The following is a 20456-nucleotide window of genomic DNA, read 5'->3' as shown; positions in this document are numbered from 1 at the left end:
AAGCAATTCAGTGTTGATAATTGTGAAGTTGCTATGTAAGAATAATTTTGTTCTAGGCACATCAAAAGTGCAGTGGTACCATTAGATAGCTATGTAAATATACAGTGTAAATAGTATGTCTTAAATGTTATAAGCAAATGAAGTATATGCATCAAAAGTTCATTTTATATGTGAATAGATTAACATATAAAAACAGGATTAGCTATTTCTATCGAAAACATGACAATTTTATTCATCATATAACCTTGAACCTTTGAAGTTCAAGTGCAGTGTAAATTATTTGAAAATAGTTTACCTTGCATTAAATATTCAATGGGTTTGATAAGTGATGAAGAAAACATAGCGTTAGCAGGTCAGTGAAGGGCCGTAACTAATGTGTGTGTCTAGTGTCGCGAGATATGATTGATGGCAGGTCAGTCTCATTACCTGTAGGCGTGCCTTAATAGGACCAGACAGGTAACAACCATCTCAGAAACAAACAGTCAGCAGCAGGTGTGAGCGGGCATAAGGTAAGTATTATCTCCATTTGGTAGGGGAGTTACAATAACTCTAGATGTAAAAAGTATCAAACTATTCCTATAATATTAAGTTTGTCTTAATACATGTTTTCTTTCTGAATGAATCTTTAACAAATTACTGGCTGTCCGTTTTGGTAAAAAGTTTGTGAATCATATGCACCTATCTATTTTCGCTTTAGTGTATTTTAGCGATTGCAAATACATCGCTGGATAATTGTAATTATGCTACATGTTGCAGTCTTTGTCATGGAACATGTATATGTTGTGTTTTCAATTATGGCTGTATGTATTAGAATGATTCTTGTGCATTTTATTTGTTTCGTCAAATATGTTGTATCATCGAGTTGGTGAACGTTGCTTTTGCATACGAAATAGTATATTCCAAGCTATGCATTTACAAAAGTAACTAAACTTATATACGCCAAACCTTGTGAACTATACAATAATAGATGATAAACAGTAAATGAAATAATAAATAATATAAATTATTACAAAACATGAAAGTACAGCGTGCTAAAGATATTTTGTTTTTGATATTCAACTGTTAGGTAAAATATGAAATAGCAAATGATGTCAGTGATATCTTGATGGTCAAAGAAAACCTGATATCTAGTGTAATAACGTATAAATGTGTATTGTCTCAGCTCGAAAAAAATGCGATTTCACTTAAAGAGTTAGATTAAACTTCAATAAATCCAAATTTTGTGATCTGACTGGATCATTCTTATTTTAGTATTTCACGGATCAAACGTCGCCACCTTGTCAATAACCCGCGAAAGAGAGACATATCATTCCCGCGACAATAATACGGCTAATGATTCATGTATATTTCGTGATTTTTGTTTAATCCATATTTGAACTAAACTCAAATGAATGTATGAACATATTGACCAGTCCTTGACTCCTTGGACGCACCCTTTAAACCTATTGACCATCCACATGACTGTTAACCAGTAAACGTATGTAGTCATTGTTGTAATAAGCAATAAAATTATACCCCAGAGCTTTATCTGTATCACAGGTTCTTCCCTATAAAACAATACCGGTTGTAGTTCAGAAGAAAAATCAACAACAACAAACAAACAAATGGTGTGACTGATTATGATTTACAGCTGTGAAGTTACTTTATAGGAAAAAGAACGCGCGCCTTGTCCCCAGACAGGCCATTAGTTACTTACTCTTTATCATTTCCCCGATAACGATTACGTAATGATATGTGGGTATCATATCAACTTTTGTTGTTCATTCCTTGAAATTCGAAAAAAAAATCGTGAAATTGTATTTTGCTAATTGATAATAAGTTTAAACAGTTTGACAGAGGAAAGGGACAAATGGTTTCGTTCCTGAATATCTGACTTGCGTTGCTTTTGTATAAAGTTTAAAAGGGCTTCTTTTATGATATACCTATGTTTATTTCATAGTAAAGGGGGATAATAAATAGTACTATCCAGATATCAGGACAATGGCACCGTATCCTACTTTAGTACAGATCAAGAAATAAACTGATGTTCTAAGCTTGCTTAAGCTCTTTAACTATACAACGTTATATAGCTGCATGCGTGCTTTGTAAATTCTGCATTTATATTACATGAATTACAATGCATGGATTATAATGTTATTTTGAAATAAAAACTCTTTCTATTGTTGACGCACATCAGAATGTTTTATGTTGAATCGTTACTTTATTGCTATTGTGTTTATAACCCAATAACCTTGAACGATTCAATCTTACCGCAGATGTCTGTAAAAATCGCTCGTCTTTTCTGGCTCTACAGTGAGTTACGGTGACCTGTCATTGTCATACAACGTGGTTTAGAGTTGCAAAACAACAATACACAACGATTTGTTCGCCCAAGGAAAAATCAAATTTCCCGAGGGCGAAATGGAATTAATTGTTTTTAACACCATTAACCACCCCAACATTGAAATATAGGTACCTTCTGCACTCTGTACTCTAACCGCCGTAACCTGTTTAAAACGTGGACGAGACAGGCTTGAAAATAATATTAATTTCACATCAAATCTATTGAAAACATTTTACATCTACCTTTGTATTTTTGGAACATATATGAAATTCGTCGTGCGGTTCCGTTACCATCCTATTCTCTTGAGAATTTGATTGACATTCATTTTCATTAATCTACTTAACAATGGCCCCACAACCCAATTCACCCTTTTGTTTCAAAACTTGATCATTTTATAACTCATTTTGTTTTATTTTTGTTTTGCTTTTGGTTATGTACAATATGGGAAAAACATCTTTGTATTCTTTGTTGATAACATAATGAAATAACATACTTGAAATCGGTTTACAATTGGAATAAAATAGAAAGAAACAAGTAAGAGAGTACTAATATAAATGAATATTAATCGGTGTCCTCCTTTTTTGTCCAGCGCTTCCTAATACTATATGTTAGAAGTGGAAGGACGTGATCGCCATGAAGTTTGACGACATCCTGGTACGGTTAGGGGAGTTCGGCTGGTATCAGAAGCGGCTCTACCTATTGTTATGTATTCCTTCTATCAGTACCGGCTGTTACATGATGATGCTCATCGTCGCCATGCAATCGCCAGAACACAGGTAAACTTTCACCTGCCTATTGTTTGATGCAATTTCCATAATACCCATAATACTTCTTATTCTAGACTTAATATTCTTATGGATCATAGAAATAAACTCGTACAATTAGATATACAAATATTGCGCCTACACTTCGGAAGTATATAAGAATGATACATCGTGTTTAGATGTGTCATATGATAATCTAATATATATGATGCCCGCCTAAATTATGCTACAAATATATACAAGTGTGCCGTACAGAAGACGATTTAATTTGTTTATATTGACAATAGCATTCACATGAAGAAATTAATAAGACGGCACTATGCTTTCATTATTTCATCGATAATATTCCGTCTAATTTGGTCTATAAAATATAGCAGATTCTTAGTTAGTGATCATCAGTGATCACATTTATAAAGAAACTACATTTAAATGAAATAATTTAATCTTCATCGTTTTTGTTTAAGGTGTATGATTGCCAGTTATGCCAATGATACGTATGACATACAGAGCGACTTCCATAGAGCTCTCGTGAACGTCACCATCCCGCCCCCCGGGGCCGACAGTGTACATAAGTATGATATGTGTAACACTTATACCTATCCTGGTGATGTAAACTACTCAGACCCCATGTCTTTGGATAAGGACTCTGCATATCAAGTGAAATGTAACAAATGGGTCTTCGACAAATCAGAATTCGACGAAACATTTTCTACACAGGTACTCTTTTATCAATTTAGATGAAGAAAGATCCATCGTCTAATGAGCAAAACTGATTTATGATGTAAGAAATAGATTATTTTGCTTATATTATCAATTGTGAAGGATAAAACAGTTTGTAAAGCATTGGTCCATAAGGAATTGTAACTAACATGCTATTATCATATTTCCATTAACTTACTAAAGACAGTTTTTCTTAATTCTACCGAAAACCGATGGCATTTATGATTTTTATACTGAAGTGCTTAATTTCTTAATAATAACACTTTATATCATATGCATATATTTATGAAATACTTGTTTAATGGAGATTTCAAACCTTTTTCGTATACATTTTGAAATAAAATGTGTTGACATTGAAAACCGAACTTATATAACGTGTTGAATGAAAATAAGCTCGAATGGCAAACGCCGATTACAGATATACGATTATGCCATAGAGAGTTCGAAGGCTTGACCCTTATGATTAACGTAATTGCTTCATCATGTATTTATAAATAGCACAAGAGATATCTTAAAAAACAACGTGTTAGCGTCTTTGTTTGAAATGTGCTTTAAGGAAAGGTTTGGTCAGCCTTTATATCACAAATGTTTGTGGTATCTTTACATTGTTCATCACCTAAACAAACACATTGTATTTGCAGCACGGTCTGCTATGTGACGACGCTCTCAAGACATCCCACAGTCAGATGTTGTTCTACGTCGGTGTACTGGCTGGCGACCTGGGCTTTGGCATGCTGTCGGACTAGTAAGTTATCTCAGACTTCCGTAAATTGTGTTTTTTACCGGTATTCAATATTTCCCATTACCTTGTTATGTTGTATTCCCTTTACTTAAATGGTCGATGTCGGCTTTAAAACTTTAAGAGACTAATTTTGCACATTTTGTCCCTATGTTGTAATTGCGCTTCGATTCCAAAAATGTGATATTGAGGTCTGCTTATATCTCATGTATACTTTTTCAATGAAGTACATCACATACTAGTACCCTAGAAATCAATAAAAAAGAAGCGGACTGCTAAATTATTGTATATACGCTGTAAAAAATAGTCGGTATTATTGAAGACACAACTGTTAATTAATTACTAGTAAATTATTGTATATACGCTGTAAAAAATAGTCGGTATTATTGAAGACACAACTGTTAATTAATTACTAGTACATGTTGTTATTAAGTATTATTGAAGACACAACTGTTAATTAATTACTAGTACATGTTGTTATTAAGTATTATTGAAGACACAACTGTTGATTAATTACTAGTACATGTTGTTATTAAGTATTATTGAAGACACAACTGTTGATTAATTACTAGTACATGTTGTTATTAAGTATTATTGAAGACACAACTGTTGATTAATTACTAGTACATGTTGTTATTAAGTATTATTGAAGACACAACTGTTAATTAATTACTAGTACATTGTTTTTATTAAGTATTATTGAAGACACAACTGTTAATTAATTACTAGTACATGTTGTTATTAAGTATTATTGAAGACACAACTGTTAATTAATTACTAGTACATGTTGTTATTAAGTATTATTGAAGACACAACTGTTAATTAATTACTAGTACATGTTGTTATTAAGTATTATTGAAGACACAACTGTTAATTAATTACTAGTACATGTTGTTATTAAGTATTATTGAAGACACAACTGTTAATTAATTACTAGTACATGTTGTTATTAGTATTATTGAAGACACAACTGTTAATTAATTACTAGTACATGTTGTTATTAAGTATTATTGAAGACCAATGTTATTATTACTATAATGTTTTATGTTATTAAGTATTATTGAAGACAAACTGTTAATTAATTACTAGTACATGTTGTTATAAGTATTAGAAGACACAACTGTTAATTAATTACTAGTACATGTTGTTATTAAGTATTATTGAAGACACAACTGTTAATTAATTACTAGTACATGTTGTTATTAAGTATTATTGAAGACACAACTGTTAATTAATTACTAGTACATGTTGTTATTAAGTATTATTGAAGACACAACTGTTAATTAATTACTAGTACATGTTGTTATTAAGTATTATTGAAGACACAACTGTTAATTAATTACTAGTACATGTTGTTGTATATTAAGTATTATTGAAGACACAACTGTTAATTAATTACTAGTACATGTTGTTATTAAGTATTATTGAAGACACAACTGTTAATTAATTACTAGTACATGTTGTTATTAAGTATTATTGAAGACACAACTGTTAATTAATTACTAGTACATGTTGTTATTAAGTATTATTGAAGACACAACTGTTAATTAATTACTAGTACATGTTGTTATTAAGTATTATTGAAGACACAACTGTTAATTAATTACTAGTACATGTTGTTATTAAGTATTATTGAAGACACAACTGTTAATTAATTACTATACTAGTACATGTTGTATAAAGTATTATTGAAGACACAACTGTTAATTAATTACTAGTACATGTTGTTATTAAGTATTATTGAAGACACAACTGTTAATTAATTACTAGTACATGTTGTTATTAAGTATTATTGAAGACACAACTGTTAATTAATTACTAGTACATGTTGTTATTAAGTATTATTGAAGACACAACTGTTAATTAATTACTAGTACATGTTGTTATTAAGTATTATTGAAGACACAACTGTTAATTAATTACTAGTACACATGTTAATTAATACTAGTACATGTGTTATAGTATTATTGAAGACACAACTGTTAATTAATTACTAGTACATGTTGTTATTAAGTATTATTGAAGACACAACTGTTAATTAATTACTAGTACATGTTGTTATTAAGTATTATTGAAGACACAACTGTTAATTAATTACTAGTACATGTTGTTATTAAGTATTATTGAAGACACAACTGTTAATTAATTACTAGTACATGTTGTTATTAAGTATTATTGAAGACACAACTGTTAATTAATTACTAGTACATGTTGTTAAAGTATTATTGAAGACACAACTGTTAATTAATTACTAGTACATGTTGTTATTAAGTATTATTGAAGACACAACTGTTAATTAATTACTAGTACATGTTGTTATTAAGTATTATTGAAGACACAAACTGTTAATTAATTACTAGTACATGTTGTTAAAGTATTATTGAAGACATTATTAACACACTGTTAAATTATGAGTACATTGTATATTACTAAAGTTTAAGTATTATTGAAGACACAACTGTTAATTAATTACTAGTACATGTTGTTATTAAGTATTATTGAAGACACAACTGTTAATTAATTACTAGTACATGTTGTTATTAAGTATTATTGAAGACACAACTGTTAATTAATTACTAGTACATGTTGTTATTAAGTATTATTGAAGACACAACTGTTAATTAATTACTAGTACATGCTGTTAAGTATTATTGAAGACACAACTGTTAATTAATTACTAGTACATGTTGTTATTAAGTATTATTGAAGACACAACTGTTAATTAATTACTAGTACATGCTGTTAAGTATTATTGAAGACACAACTGTTAATTAATTACTAGTACATGCTGTTAAGTATTATTGAAGACACAACTGTTAATTAATTACTAGTACATGTTGTTATTAAGTATTATTGAAGACACAACTGTTAATTAATTACTAGTACATGTTGTTATTAAGTATTATTGAAGACACAACTGTTAATTAATTACTAGTACATGTTGTTATTAAGTATTATTGAAGACACAACTGTTAATTAATTACTAGTACATGTTGTTATTAAGTATTATTGAAGACACAACTGTTAATTAATTACTAGTACATGTTGTTATTAAGTATTATTGAAGACACAACTGTTAATTAATTACTAGTACATGTTGTTATTAAGTATTATTGAAGACACAACTGTTAATTAATTACTAGTACATGTTGTTATTAAGTATTATTGAAGACACAACTGTTAATTAATTACTAGTACATGTTGTTATTAAGTATTATTGAAGACACAACTGTTAATTAATTACTAGTACATGTTGTTATTAAGTATTATTGAAAGACACAACTGTTAATTAATTACTAGTACATGTTGTTATTAAGTATTATTGAAGACACAACTGTTAATTAATTACTAGTACATGTTGTTATTAAGTATTATTGAAGACACAACTGTTAATTAATTACTAGTACATGTTGTTATTAAGTATTATTGAAGACACAACTGTTAATTAATTACTAGTACATGTTGTTATTAAGTATTATTGAAGACACAACTGTTAATTAATTACTAGTACATGTTGTTATTAAGTATTATTGAAGACAAACTGTTAATTAATTACTAGTACATGTTGTTATTAAGTATTATTGAAGACACAACTGTTAATTAATTACTAGTACATGTTGTTATTAAGTATTATTGAAGACACAACTGTTAATTAATTACTAGTACATGCTGTTATTAAGTATTATTGAAGACACAACTGTTAATTAATTACTAGTACATGTTGTTATTAAGTATTATTGAAGACACAACTGTTAATTAATTACTAGTACATGCTGTTATTAAGTATTATTGAAGACACAACTGTTAATTAATTAATAATGTTAGATTACTAGTACATGCTGTTAAGTATTATTGAAGACACAACTGTTAATTAATTACTAGTACATGCTGTTAAGTATTATTGAAGACACAACTGTTAATTAATTACTAGTACATGCTGTTAAGTATTATTGAAGACACAACTGTTAATTAATTACTAGTACATGCTGTTATAAGTATTATTGAAGACACAACTGTTAATTAATTACTAGTACATGTTGTTATTAGTATTATTGAAGACACAACTGTTAATTAATTACTAGTACATGCTGTTAAGTATTATTGAAGACACAAACTGTTAATTAATTACTAGTACATGTTGTTATTAGTATTATTGAAGACACAACTGTTAATTAATTACTAGTACATGCTGTTAAGTATTATTGAAGACACAACTGTTAATTAATTACTAGTACATGCTGATTTAAGTATTATTGAAGACACAACTGTTAATTAATTACTAGTACATGTTGTTATTAAGTATTATTGAAGACACAACTGTTAATTAATTACTAGTACATGTTGTTATTAAGTATTATTGAAGACACAACTGTTAATTAATTACTAGTACATGTGTTATTAAGTATTATTGAAGACACAACTGTTAATTAATTACTAAGTATGTGTTATTAAGTATTATTGAAGACACAACTGTTAATTAATTACTAGTACATGTTGTTATTAAGTATTATTGAAGACACAACTGTTAATTAATTACTAGTACATGTTGTTATTAAGTATTATTGAAGACACAACTGTTAATTAATTACTAGTACATGTTGTTATTAAGTATTATTGAAGACACAACTGTTAATTAATTACTAGTACATGTGTTAAGTTTATTGAAGACACAACTGTTAATTAATTACTAGAAGTTGTTATTAGTATTATTAAGACACAACTGTTAATTAATTACTAGTACATGTTGTTATTAAGTATTATTATTGAAGACACAACTGTTAATTAATTACTAGTACATGCTGTTAAGTATTATTGAAGACACAACTGTTAATTAATTACTAGTACATGCTGTTAAGTATTATTGAAGACACAACTGTTAATTAATTACTAGTACATGCTGTTAAGTATTATTGAAGACACAACTGTTAATTAATTACTAGTACATGTTGTTATTAAGTATTATTGAAGACACAACTGTTAATTAATTACTAGTACATGTTGTTATTAAGTATTATTGAAGACACAACTGTTAATTAATTACTAGTACATGTTGTTATTAAGTATTATTGAAGACACAACTGTTAATTAATTACTAGTACATGTTGTTATTAAGTATTATTGAAGACACAACTGTTAATTAATTACTAGTACATGTTGTTATTAAGTATTATTGAAGACACAACTGTTAATTAATTACTAGTACATGTTGTTATTAAGTATTTATTGAAACACAACTGTTAATTAATTACTAGTACATGTTTACATTTTATTAAGTATTATTGAAGACACAACTGTTAATTAATTACTAGTACATGTTGTTATTAAGTATTATTGAAGACACAACTGTTAATTAATTACTAGTACATGTTGTTATTAAGTATTATTGAAGACACAACTGTTAATTAATTACTAGTACATGTTGTTATTAAGTATTATTGAAGACACAACTGTTAATTAATTACTAGTACATGTTGTTATTAAGTATTATTGAAGACACAACTGTTAATTAATTACTAGTACATGTTGTTATTAAGTATTATTGAAGACACAACTGTTAATTAATTACTAGTACATTGTTGTTATTAAGTATTATTGAAGACACAACTGTTAATTAATTACTAGTACATGTTGTTATTAAGTATTATTGAAGACACAACTGTTAATTAATTACTAGTACATGTTGTTATTAAGTATTATTGAAGACACAACTGTTAATTAATTACTAGTAATGTTGTTAAGTATTATGAAGACACAACTGTTATTAATTACTAGTACATGTTGTTATTAAGTATTATTGAAGACACAACTGTTAATTAATTACTAGTACATGTTGTTATTAAGTATTATTGAAGACACAACTGTTAATTAATTACTAGTACATGTTGTTATTAAGTATTATTGAAGACACAACTGTTAATTAATTACTAGTACATGTTGTTATTAAGTATTATTGAAGACACAACTGTTATTATACTATATTGTAATTAATTACTAGTACATTGTTATTAAGTATTATTGAAGACACAACTGTTAATTAATTACTATTACTAGTACATGTTGTTATTAAGTATTATTGAAGACACAACTGTTAATTAATTACTAGTACATGTTGTTATTAAGTATTATTGAAGACACAACTGTTAATTAATTACTAGTACATGTTGTTATTAAGTATTATTGAAGACACAACTGTTAATTAATTACTAGTACATGTTGTTATTAAGTATTATTGAAGACACAACTGTTAATTAATTACTAGTACATGTTGTTATTAAGTATTATTGAAGACACAACTGTTAATTAATTACTAGTACATGTTGTTATTAAGTATTATTGAAGACACAACTGTTAATTAATTACTAGTACATGTTGTTATTAAGTATTATTGAAGACACAACTGTTAATTAATTACTAGTACATGTTGTTATTAAGTATTATTGAAGACACAACTGTTAATTAATTACTAGTACATGTTGTTATTAAGTATTATTGAAGACACAACTGTTAATTAATTACTAGTACATGTTGTTATTAAGTATTATTGAAGACACAACTTTTAATTAATTACTAGTACATGTTGTTATTAAGTATTATTGAAGACACAACTGTTAATTAATTACTAGTACATGTTGTTATTAAGTATTATTGAAGACACAACTGTTAATTAATTACTAGTACATGTTGTTATTAAGTATTATTGAAGACACAACTGTTAATTAATTACTAGTACATGTTGTTATTAAGTATTATTGAAGACACAACTGTTAATTAATTACTAGTACATGTTGTTATTAAGTATTATTGAAGACACAACTGTTAATTAATTACTAGTACATGTTGTTAAGTATTATTGAAGACACAACTGTTAATTAATTACTAGTACATGTTGTTATTAAGTATTATTGAAGACACAACTGTTAATTAATTACTAGTACATGTTGTTATTAAGTATTATTGAAGACACAACTGTTAATTAATTACTAGTACATGCTGTTAAGTATTATTGAAGACACAACTGTTAATTAATTACTAGTACATGTTGTTATTAGTATTATTGAAGACACAACTGTTAATTAATTACTAGTACATGCTGTTAAGTATTATTGAAGACACAACTGTTAATTAATTACTAGTACATGTTGTTATTAAGTATTATTGAAGACACAACTGTTAATTAATTACTAGTACATGTTGTTATTAAGTATTATTGAAGACACAACTGTTAATTAATTACTAGTACATGTTGTTATTAAGTATTATTGAAGACACAACTGTTAATTAATTACTAGTACATGTTGTTATTAAGTATTATTGAAGACACAACTGTTAATTAATTACTAGTACATGTTGTTATTAAGTATTATTGAAGACACAACTGTTAATTAATTACTAGTACATGTTGTTATTAAGTATTATTGAAGACACAACTGTTAATTAATTACTAGTACATGTTGTTATTAAGTATTATTGAAGACACAACTGTTAATTAATTACTAGTACATGTTGTTATTAAGTATTATTGAAGACACAACTGTTAATTAATTACTAGTACATGTTGTTATTAAGTATTATTGAAGACACAACTGTTAATTAATTACTAGTACATGTTGTTATTAAGTATTATTGAAGACACAACTGTTAATTAATTACTAGTACATGTTGTTATTAAGTATTATTGAAGACACAACTGTTAATTAATTACTAGTACATGTTGTTATTAAGTATTATTGAAGACACAACTGTTAATTAATTACTAGTACATGTTGTTATTAAGTATTATTGAAGACACAACTGTTAATTAATTACTAGTACATGTTGTTATTAAGTATTATTGAAGACACAACTGTTAATTAATTACTAGTACATGTTGTTATTAAGTATTATTGAAGACACAACTGTTAATTAATTACTAGTACATGTTGTTATTAAGTATTATTGAAGACACAACTGTTAATTAATTACTAGTACATGTTGTTATTAAGTATTATTGAAGACACAACTGTTAATTAATTACTAGTACATGTTGTTATTAAGTATTATTGAAGACACAACTGTTAATTAATTACTAGTACATGTTGTATTATTATTAAGACACAACTGTTAATTAATTACTAGTACATGTTGTTATTAAGTATTATTGAAGACACAACTGTTAATTAATTACTAGTACATGTTGTTATTAAGTATTATTGAAGACACAACTGTTAATTAATTACTAGTACATGTTGTTATTAAGTATTATTGAAGACACAACTGTTAATTAATTACTAGTACATGTTGTTATTAAGTATTATTGAAGACACAACTGTTAATTAATTACTAGTACATGTTGTTATTAAGTATTATTGAAGACACAACTGTTAATTAATTACTAGTACATGTTGTTAATTATAAGTTATAGTATTATTGAAGACACAACTGTTAATTAATTACTAGTACATGTTGTTATTAAGTATTATTGAAGACACAACTGTTAATTAATTACTAGTACATGTTGTTTTAGTATTATTAGTATTATTGAAGACATAACAAACTGTTAATTAATTACTAGTACATGTTGTTATTAAGTATTATTGAAGACACAACTGTTAATTAATTACTAGTACATGTTGTTATTATAGTATTATTGAAGACACAACTGTTAATTAATTACTAGTACATGTTGTTATTAAGTATTATTGAAGACACAACTGTTAATTAATTATAGTACATGTTGTTTTTAAGTATTATTGAAGACACAACTGTTAATTAATTACTAGTAACATGTTGTTATTAAGTATTATTGAAGACACAACTGTTAATTAATTACTAGTACATGTTGTTATTAAGTATTATTGAAGACACAACTGTTAATTAATTACTAGTACATGTTGTTATTAAGCATTATTGAAGACACAACTGTTAATTAATTACTAGTACATGTTGTTATTAAGTATTATTGAAGACACAACTGTTAATTAATTACTAGTACATGTTGTTATTAAGTATTATTGAAGACACAACTGTTAATTAATTACTAGTACATGTTGTTATTAAGTATTATTGAAGACACAACTGTTAATTAATTACTAGTACATGTTGTTATTAAGTATTATTGAAGACACAACTGTTAATTAATTACTAGTACATGTTGTTATTAAGTATTATTGAAGACACAACTGTTAATTAATTACTAGTACATGTTGTTATTAAGTATTATTGAAGACACAACTGCTGATTAATTCAAATTCAAATTCTTTATTTGCATTAAGTTTTTCAACTTATTTGCTTTTTACAAAGAATAATATCAAAATACAATTTGCATACATACAGGATAAGTGGAGAATGGACAAAGCATTACATTAATGACTTTCTCAAAATAGTTGCATTGTAAATATATTTACTAAGTGGATTTAATTCTTTTATATTTGTAGTACTCAAAAGTTTGGTTAATTTAAATACAGATGGTTTTTCCCAATAATGTCTTTTTATAAATTTCTTTCTAATATCTTGATAAATTGGACAAATGAGAATAAAATGATATTCGTCCTCAATATCACGATGAGGGTCACAAAACTGACAAACACGCTCACTTCTATCTAAATTTGAAAAACGTCCAGATTCAATGCACAAGTTATGTGCCGATAACCTTATTTTTGTCAATACAATACGATTTTTGTTTGGAATATACTTTGTCAAATAGGTTTGTAAAACAACTTGATTCACCAGGTGACGATATAAATAGCACTTAGAACAACTGTTGATTAATTACTAGTTCATTTTGTTAGATACTACCTTCTACAGGAGAACGCATGTAAAATAAATCTTTGTTTATGATGTGTTAGTACCATATCGGCCATAGGATAACTTTCCTGAAGAATACACTTTGACTATTCCTCATGTTTCTCGCAGTATCGGCCGTTAGTCTTAGAAAACTTTCCCGGAGAATAAACTTTACCTTTTTTCTAGGTTTTCCGTCGGATCTTCTCTTAGTCTAGGAAAGCTTTCCTGGAGAATAAAATTTGCCTCTTTTCCAATATTTTCCATAGTATCGGCCGTAAGAAAACCTTCCTCATCACATCTGTTATACTGGTCGCTTCGTCCGTCAGTGCTGCCTTCGCCCCGGAATACTACAGTTTTCTGGTGTTAGAGTTTATCGTAGGAGCCTCCATACATGGACTGTTCATGGTCTGTTGTGTACATGGTAGGTACCGATAATCCAGGTAAGGTATACTGACACAAATCAGGGGATAATGAAGTTCTTTTAAACAATTCAGACTTCAGAATGAATAGATGGTTTTGGAGAAAAGCCCGACGTAGTTTTGTGTAACCTTATTGAAATACGTAGAGTTGTCGAACTTGCTCTTTAGGGTGGTATTGGTTTATCGCGAAAATGAAGAGTTGCTTCTCTTTGATCATTATTTTCAGAAGAAGTTATTTTGATTTTTGACTTCTTCCTTATTCGATTCATTATTTTAATATCCTACGTAATGTCAATCAATTATTTGAAAAAATATTTCAATTCTTCGGTCCTTTGTTCAAAGTATGATATAATTTTAAGTATTAGTCAAATTATGTTAATGATAAACAATGAATATATATTCCAAAGATTAACGGTAGTCACTAACTGGAAATCGATAACCTATTAAGATCATCACCCTATGCAGATTGTTTGAGTGATGAAGCTTAACTACATATTAATAGTTATAGTCATCTAAGGACGGTCTCCCCCTGTATGTAATTTCTCCAAAAGCACAGAGTCGTGTTGACGCTTTTGGAATGTTTCATTTTTGTAGGTTTGGAGTTGGTTGGGCCGAACAAGAGAATATGGGCTGGAATTGTCATCCACATCTTCTTCGCCATCGGGCTGTGTTATCTGGCAGGTGTGGGGTTTCTCCTCAGACACTGGAAGTGGATCCAGTTAGCTGTCGCCATTCCCTGTTCTATTTACATGTTCTACTGGTGGTAGGTGATTCCTTTCTTCCTTTAATATTCCATGCTAATAATATTTCCATGGAGCAGCTAACAATCTGTATCTGGCATTCTGCTTAAAGTACCAACCCATTTTTTCTGCATACCTGTGACCACAAAGTGATGACTCCATTGTTTGACGTTTAAGTATCGCGGGTGACCTGAACAAGGCGAAATACCGTTTGTCGATTATTTCCGTGGGTATCAAAACAATTAATTTTCGCAATTTCCTTAATAATACGATAGCTAGAATTGGATCAACGCAAAAAGAAATGTCATTGTAAATCATGTTTTTTTTGCCAAATATTCTTGAAAACTTTCATAATCTCACATTAAGCTACAATCGCGGAATTTCGGACACGTAAAAATAGGTGAACTTATCCCCTTCCTTACCATTAATCGTAATTATGACGTTATTATACACAAACTTCCGTATTCAGGTTTATCCCCGAGTCTCCACGCTGGCTCATAAGTCAAGGTCGCTATGATGAGGCAGAGGAGATCATGCAGAAGGTCGCGAAGGTAAACAAAGTGGAGACCAATGAACGGTTCGTGGACGAGAAGACATTAGACGCGCCAGAAGGGGGACAACTCTGGCATCTGTTTACAAACAAGGTGTTGTTTATCAGAACAATGATACTGTTCTTTAACTGGTAAGTTAAGTCAGTTTATTATGTAATATGATCGTGTGTAACTTGACCGAACGTTTAAAATGACACATTGGTGTCATAATGTATCTAGCTTCCAAGGTTTATGACTATGTTTCAGTTGCTTTGAAATGGCTAGACATTCAGAAAGTATTTAAGTATTTATAACTATATGTAGCCTTGAAATTTAAGAATTCAAACTTTTTGTTATATTTTCATCAAAATGCCACCAACAATCTTTTCTATCTCAGGATCGTTGTCAGTATGGTTTACTATGGAGTAACAATGCATGCCGGGAACCTAAGCGACAGTTTTTTCTTCGGATTCTTCCTGATGGCGCTAGTGGAGTTCCCGGCTGGGGCTGCCACAATTGCATTGTTAGACCGTTGGGGCAGACAGAAGCTCCAATGCGCTTGCATGCTTACAGCAGGCATTGCATGTTTGTGCACCATCTTTCCGGTTTTATTTGGAGGCGAAGGTATGTACAATTGTATGTGATTTAAATATTAAGATATTTAAGATGATAAGTAAGCGCCAAATGTAAACAGTTCTATAGTTTTTTCAAAAGGAAACATATCTTATAAAAAGTAATTAACTTTATCATACTTACATATACTGAGAAAACAGAATGGTCATATAATGTATTAGATATAAGGAAGAATTATTGTCATGAATAAATTATTTCATACAAGTTTGACCTTATAATATTTAAAGAGCTTAAAAAGCTTCTAGTTTTATTATCTAAATTATGATTTCCAATGATACCTGACGGTAATACAATTTGTCATATAGCGATCCGTATAGTTCTCTAACTAAACATATGAACGGTTTACTTTAATTACGTTGATCTCCCTTCCTCTTGCCATAATGAAATGATTAAAAAACGAATAACAGGGTTCTTTCTAAAATGTTTGATTTTAAGACATTTCTGTTACCACATATCCATTTTATCATATTATTTACGTTTATATTAAGATAACTAAGACAGGATATAGTGAAAACAAGTACATGAACTTCCAAACATCAAACAACTTTAAATTAGTTTATGAATTTTAAAACCAAACAAATTGTATGTTTTCTATTGCAGACCTTATGCCGTTGACCTTAACGTTGTCGATGATTGGAAAATTCGGAGCTGCGGCTGCATTTGGAGTGATATATGTCTTTTCCCTCGAGTTGTATCCCACTGTGGTCCGAAACGGTGGGATGGGAGCAAGTTCTTGTGTGGCTCGCTTTGGTGGAATGGCTGCACCTTATGTGGCACAATCGGTAAGACACAAAGAAAGTACACTATGATAAGTTCTGATCATGTTTTAGTTTCTTGTTCGATGTCTTCGGCGTCCGATCACTAAGTAAACAGTTTACAGTAGTTTCAGTTGACCATAGTCCTTACCATTACCACACTCTTCACATATGAAGCCTTTCTTAAAGTTACTTTTTTATAGACATCTCAAAATGTATATCATATTAAATGATAAATCGTAGATAAGACTAAAAATTGATATTTTTTAATGAATAATAAAGGTATTTGGTATTATGGTAATTTCTAGGGGAGTTTGGTTGAAGGCAAGTTTGGATTAGCTCTACCGTTAATGATCTTTGGTGGCGCATCAGTAGCTGCTGGATTGCTCGCTCTTCTCCTTCCGGAAACACTCGAGCGAAAACTGCCGGAAACTATCGAAGATGCTAAAACGTTTGGGAAGTAAGTATCAGAAATATAAAAACCGACTATAAGTGTATAAGTTCATATGATTAACCGTATGATTTGTATAATACAATTGCATTGATAGTAATGTATACGTCAAAAATCATTGAAAACTGATAAATTTATTAATGTTTGCCTGTTTATCTAGAAACTTTGTTTAAGGTGCAATTATTTCAACAAATTAATTTTGAAGATAGATAACGCTAATAGTACAAAGTCTATGCAATGTAAATGAAAATACTTATTTTGTTTATTTTTCCCAGGGCACAGAAATCTTCATCCAAACTTACTTTGAAAATGAGTTCCTCAACTTCAACGTTTCCTTCAGTAGAAAACTTTACGAAGCTCTGATAGACATGGCGTATTCAATGATCCGTGATATTGTGATATACACATTGATGTACATCTGTAGAAGTAACACATGATTTAATGTAGTAACTTTTATGTACTATATGAAACGTGATTTAAATCCATTTTCATTATTGATCCTTTCGTGCATGTTATCTCCATGTATTACGGACATTATATTGATTCTGTTCTCCTGCAAATCCAAAGAATGCAAATAAAAACATAATCTTAGGAATGTCGTAGATTATGCCAGAATAGTTAGCCATGGTTAATTATGACGAACAAACCATTGGAGTAAAAGATTTTACTAGTTGCATCGTAGGCGTTCTCGACATAATCAGAAGATGGATGCTGAATTCTCAAATGTTCTTTTACCGGTCCACAATAAGGAAACTACTACATATAAGAAGTGTAGTCATACTAAACAGAGTTGAGAATGTATATAGCCGAGAAAGCAATTCAGGTAGTTACATCACCATATTTTTTAGAGTTTCCTAAATAGGCTGAGGTCACGTAATAATTCGTGTGATTCAATCTTAATTATGATCGATTATTTGACAAAAAATGTGTTTTTGTTTGAGTATTGCCAATTTCGCTTTAGTAGTGCTTCATAAACAAATCAAAAGCAAAACATCTCACATTTAGCCAATCCAAGAGTCGCCCTTGGCATATGGATACGTGAACATTTGGATGATGTAATTGATGGAGATCAAATGCATTTACACACCACTCAAAATAATTTTTCATTTGTGGCGTATCGAATGTATTGAATTATAAGATATATTAATCGTTTAATCCAGATCTTTATATAAAACGGCGGGTACCAGAAAGTTGTATTAACGATCAAAGTTACACATTATATGACTTATGCAATTCGTTTTGATGTACGATTACTTCGGGCATACAGTGATATCTGTCTATAAAGATTTTCTAATGGACAAATTAAAACAGTTAGTCTTTATAGCTAAGTGGTATTTTACACAAATATTTAAATGTATTGATACTAACCACCCGGACCAAACGAATGTGGTCTTATCTCTAAGGCAGATTTTGTTTTGTAAACCCTGTGATCAGATTACTCATTATTCATTTGACTTTGTAAAGCAATATGTTGATTGATTATGATAATTATGTTTGGTCTCACTACCATGTTTTCTACACTTCTAAATGAACTGTGGTTTTTACACTTTGGTTAATGAGAAAACCTCGAACGAATAATTTTAAGGTATCCACTAAGTGCATGTCAAGTTGGATCAGACTTCCGATATGTGTTTCAATATCTGATCTAGGTTAAGTTCAGACATTTATGGGTATACTGTACATATCCGATCTATAAACATGTCATGTAGCGTCAAACGATAAAGAAACAACACACTACATAAATAGCGTCGGTGTGGAAAGAATAAACTTCATTTATTTTACATCGATTGCGAAACTGTTTATGATAATATACAACTTATAAAAATTACTTTCGATGGGATCTTTGTCTATATGAATCGTTTACACAGAGTAATAAACATTACCTAACAAAAACAGGAACCAACGAGAAATATGAAATTAGCATCTGCTTATTTAGTCTAAGATCATTTTAAAAGACTTTGAATATTAGAAATAACCCTTTTAACATTGATATTGCTACATGTAACGATGTTTAACTTCTGGATTAATGATAATGTATGTCCCTAAGTAACCCAGAACATTACCCTGTGAAAATAGTGTTTGCGTAATAAAGCACATTTATGTAAATTTACCGACAGAACCCGGTAAAACACTATATATATTGGTGATAAATCTCGCGCGTCTGATATGGTAATGAGAGGTTGTCTGAGCTTGTACCAGTCCGGAAATGGTTGTGGTTTGTGATGTGTGGTAGTGTACCATGATATCAAATTATCATGCTCACCACTTAAAGGCTCACTGTCTCTCAAAAAGTGAAATACACGTATTGACTCTATTATTATTATTATTGGTTTTATATTGATTAACGTCCATTCACAAACCAAGGTCATTTAACAACGGTGTCAAGAGAGACGCCTTTAGGAAGAACAAGACATTTTGGAAAATACATTATGTAGATAAGACGTCATATTTATTCTCTTGTGATTATGCAATTGGAGAAACAGGTACATAATGATGTCCTATCTGCAGAGTTATTGTTAGAAATAAAGACATGTTAGACATTCCAATATCACATATTTAAAAAAGTAGAATTATGATACCTGAATACATATATTGTCAGACATGCTGCTTTAGCCTTTTA

The 20456-nt window shown here is 29.3% G+C and overlaps 1 protein-coding gene across 1 annotated transcript; it reads left to right on the top strand.

Annotated features, from left to right (window-relative positions):
* The first annotated feature begins 361 nt into the window (after nucleotides 1–361).
* On the top strand, nucleotides 362–19719 carry LOC138304756 (organic cation transporter protein-like). Its single transcript, XM_069245017.1, has 11 exons — nucleotides 362–509; nucleotides 2913–3099; nucleotides 3552–3804; nucleotides 4449–4552; nucleotides 14575–14729; nucleotides 15322–15490; nucleotides 15937–16149; nucleotides 16395–16621; nucleotides 17231–17412; nucleotides 17694–17845; nucleotides 18112–19719. Exons 2-11 carry the CDS (start codon nucleotides 2957–2959, stop codon nucleotides 18197–18199), a joined length of 1686 nt encoding a protein of 561 aa, XP_069101118.1. The 5' UTR covers nucleotides 362–509; nucleotides 2913–2956; the 3' UTR covers nucleotides 18200–19719.
* Nucleotides 19720–20456: the final 737 nt, after the last annotated feature.

The sequence above is a fragment of the Argopecten irradians genome, chromosome 1 (genome assembly GCF_041381155.1).
Source record: "Argopecten irradians isolate NY chromosome 1, Ai_NY, whole genome shotgun sequence".
Classification (NCBI taxonomy): domain Eukaryota; kingdom Metazoa; phylum Mollusca; class Bivalvia; order Pectinida; family Pectinidae; genus Argopecten; species Argopecten irradians.
This window is presented reverse-complemented; position numbering and strand designations above follow the sequence as displayed.

Excerpts from the sequence above, each read along its gene's own strand:
- LOC138304756 (XM_069245017.1), top strand. The coding sequence starts at position 2,957 with ATGAAGTTTGACGACATCCTGGTACGGTTAGGGGAGTTCGGCTGGTAT. Across the intron at positions 16,622-17,230 it reads GGTTTTATTTGGAGGCGAAG|ACCTTATGCCGTTGACCTTA; the intron begins GTATGTACAATT and ends TTTCTATTGCAG. Across the intron at positions 17,413-17,693 it reads CACCTTATGTGGCACAATCG|GGGAGTTTGGTTGAAGGCAA; the intron begins GTAAGACACAAA and ends GGTAATTTCTAG.